The sequence below is a fragment of the Choristoneura fumiferana genome, chromosome 28 (assembly GCF_025370935.1).
Source record: "Choristoneura fumiferana chromosome 28, NRCan_CFum_1, whole genome shotgun sequence".
In the NCBI taxonomy this organism is placed as follows: Eukaryota; Metazoa; Arthropoda; class Insecta; order Lepidoptera; family Tortricidae; genus Choristoneura; species Choristoneura fumiferana.
The window spans coordinates 7,419,588-7,422,961 of NC_133499.1; the positions used below are offsets into that span (position 1 = coordinate 7,419,588).

At 40.0% G+C, this 3,374-nt stretch overlaps 2 protein-coding genes across 2 annotated transcripts in view; one reads left to right on the forward strand and one right to left on the reverse strand.

The window, feature by feature from the left end:
• LOC141443705 (nuclear factor NF-kappa-B p105 subunit-like) overlaps positions 1-1,545 on the forward strand; it is a 23,476-nt gene extending 21,931 nt beyond the window's left edge. The window contains exon 10 of the mRNA XM_074109054.1: positions 1,508-1,545. Coding sequence (XP_073965155.1) covers positions 1,508-1,545 — 38 coding nt within the window. The remainder of the gene's footprint in view (positions 1-1,507) is intronic.
• Positions 1,546-1,870: 325 nt separating this feature from the next.
• Positions 1,871-2,808, reverse strand: LOC141443706 (cryptochrome-1-like). Its single transcript, XM_074109055.1, is given in 4 exon segments — positions 1,871-2,042; positions 2,551-2,632; positions 2,635-2,661; positions 2,664-2,808. Coding segments are annotated over 4 exon segments (426 nt in total).
• Positions 2,809-3,374: the final 566 nt, after the last annotated feature.

Below are 3,374 nucleotides of genomic sequence, written 5' to 3' on the forward strand. Positions count from 1 at the left end.
TATTACTGACACCAAAAAATTGTATTCATTAAACTTTTTCAGTATTATGTAATCACAAAATGCTTCAGAAAGTTGCATACTTCAATAAATTCCATTTAAATGTATCCACCTCGTAGGCAAAAATAAGTATACATGAATTGGTTCCATATACATATAACCACACCAATTTGGCAAATATTAGTATACGCCGTTTGATTCATAAATATGTAACACGATTTGATATTTTGATTCGTTTTGAAGAATTACTGTTTTGTTAAGATTACATGTCTGTCTCTTTCGTAACCTGCATGCGGGCAGGGACATACATACTACGAATCCATACTCCATTAAAATAATATTATATACTGGTGACCCGTTTCGGCACAACACGGTTACGGTATACATAGACACCGTGAATCACACTATTTATTTGTGAAAACCGCATCAAAATCCGTTGCGTAGTTTGAAAGATCTAAGCGTACAAACAAAAAAAGCGACTTTGTTTTATACTATGGAGTGATGAATTGAAAGTAACTCTGTCTGTTCCGGTATCACGTCGAAACCGACTGGTTTCGACTGTCAAGGGGCTGAACATAGGGGACTTAGTTTTTTATCTCCAAAAGCAACCCTTAAGGGGAGAAAATGGGGATGAACTGACTGGAGTGAGCTGGATGAAATTGGTATGGATATATTTAATTTTTTATACACCATCAAGATCACCAAATACTTGGAAACGTCCAGAGTGGTCATTAATATCGACTAAGCCAAAGCGATCAAGTTGTTCGGGTCATCCACTGAGGACAGATCCACTGAAGCATCTATAATTTGCAATCTTTAATCATTGTAATTTTAATTATAGATCTCTCACTCATCGTACGAAACACAGTAGCAGGACTAGCCAGCTCCTGCTTCACGTCGATATTCTGTGAGAGTGTGGTACTACCCCGGTCGAGCCGGCCCATTCGTACTGCAAACCAAGAACTGGCTACAGTGCGGCTCTACCACTAACAATTAACAAATATAATTAAATAAAAACAAAAAAATGCTTAGTGCACCTTTCTGAGAATGACCCTAAACTGAAATACTCAATATTTACAAGTCAATTCAATCTAAGGACTGTCAAGTGCGTCATAGAATAATCGTGAGATAGACGTATGCAGTGACAAGTCCGCACTGTTTTCGTGAATTGTCAAAACAGTTAAATATACAACTTACGATTCTATGCCAGTCAGACAAGGTTGTTGTTGCAGTCTGGATACATATTTATGAATCAACGGCGTATACAAATATTTGCCAAATTGGTGTGGTTATATGTATATGGACCCATTCATGTATACTTATTTTTGCCTACGAGGGGATACATTAAATGGAATTTATTTAAGTATGCAACTTTCTGAAGCATTTTGTGATTACATAATACTGAAACAGTTTAATGAATACAATTTTTTGGTGTCAGTAATAGATACATATTTATGATGAAAATGTGTGGCTACATATTTTCATTTTTTTTGTGTATACATACTTTTAGACGTGACTGTACACAGAGCGGAGATGGAGATACTGTAATCCGTGTTATAGCTATAATATTAATAGGATGCTAATGTGAGAGAATCTGGAAAAGCTAGCGGAAAAAACGCACTGATTAGCGCAACGTGTATTTGCAAAGTAGCAAGTATTGCGATGAAGCCTGGTTCGAGACACTTGCTGACAAGAGACAGAAACGACACCAAGGCGGTTCTGCACCAACCTCCGCATACTTCTCTTGTCAGGCCTGTGGACGAACATGTCGCTCGCATCGGTCTACTCAGCCACAAAAGACGTTGTGCACAACACGCCCAAATTCGTCTGTAGCAGACACATAGGCCTAAATTAATGTGCAAGTGTATGTGACTTACATGTAACGTTCCGGCATGTTGATCAGTTCGGGCACGTAGCGTCGCACATACTCGCCGCTCGGGTCGAGCCTCTGTCCCAGCCGCACGGGGCAGGCACACTCGCTGGAGTCTAGCAGAGCCTCGAACGCGCTCGACGATACCCACATCCAGTTGCCCGCGCATACTGACCTGTAAAACCCGTCATCAATGGTTCAGTTTTCAAGGTTGGTTAAAATTTGGTGCTGTGACCAGGATACTATTGTCTTTACATAGTTTATGACAATTGCAATGAAAGCTCTCATAGAGTGATGTCAAATTGTTGACGATTCTTTAAGCGAAGTCACATCTCAGTTCTGGAAGGAAATTTATTTATTTAAGTACAAACAAAACTTCTATTCCTCTTATTCCTTAATGCATTGTTTAACAGTGGTGCCGTGACCAGGATACTATTGTTTATGGAATAGTTAGTAGAGATCACCGTCGGCTCTAGCCTGTGATCAAGGCAGAGCGAGATTGTCTACACCGCTTCCGAGCCTCTCAAAAAGCGCCATCATAATTTTATTTTGCACTGGAAACTGGCAAATGGCCCCCCTTGTCACCTGGTGCGGTGCCTAACATGACCGCTTTCTTGCTGTACCCTAGGGCCGGCGCTTGCAGATCTAAAAAGTTATAGCTGTGGTTTTTAAGTGTTACTGACCAATCAGCATCGAGCAGGTACTTGAGGAAGTGCTGGAGCCCATGCTCCCAAGATAGCCAGAGCGTGCCCCGCGTGAGGAAGACGCCACGGTGTTCCGCACCGAGTTGCACCCCAGCCCTCTATGCGGAGCTGTCGCATGGCTGCGTCGATGAACGGGAAACCGGTGCGGCCTTCGATCCAACTATTAGTATGGTAGAAAATAGTTTCATGATTTTTGTAGTTGGTTAATAAAACTCGTTTCTTAGTGTAGCTATTCATGATTGAAATCTAGTATCTATTTAGACAAACAAACAGTTCAGATGCTGAACGAAGACTGAGTTTATTGAGACATAAGAATGCTGTATAGAAGTAGTTCATTCGGTCTTCCATTCACCATAGCTAATATCTACTTATTTTGACATCATAAACAACAATTTAGTCTACGTTTATAATACTTAATAACAAACTGCTCGTTACATTTACAGCATATCGCTTATCCGATGCCAAGACGTTAATTGTTAAGGAGTTCTCCTGGTGCGTTTGGTGACGAGCCTTGCGTAGAAAGTTAGTTAAGCTAATCTGTTATCAACCCGTGAAATACTTGCTGAATAGTTCCGGTGGCCATTTTATTCTTCCTCATCAGTTCTACTTCACCAAATAGTGATTTTTCAAGAGCTACTTAATGCATGACTTACTAGTAAATTTACCTACCCAAATCATCATATGCGTCCTTAAAATGTTTAACCTTCTAACGCAGGGTACAAAATTTGCAAATAATGTCCAATCAAAAATCAACTTTTCTTGAATGTCATTAAGTTTAAATTCTTGCATTGAATATTGTTGCA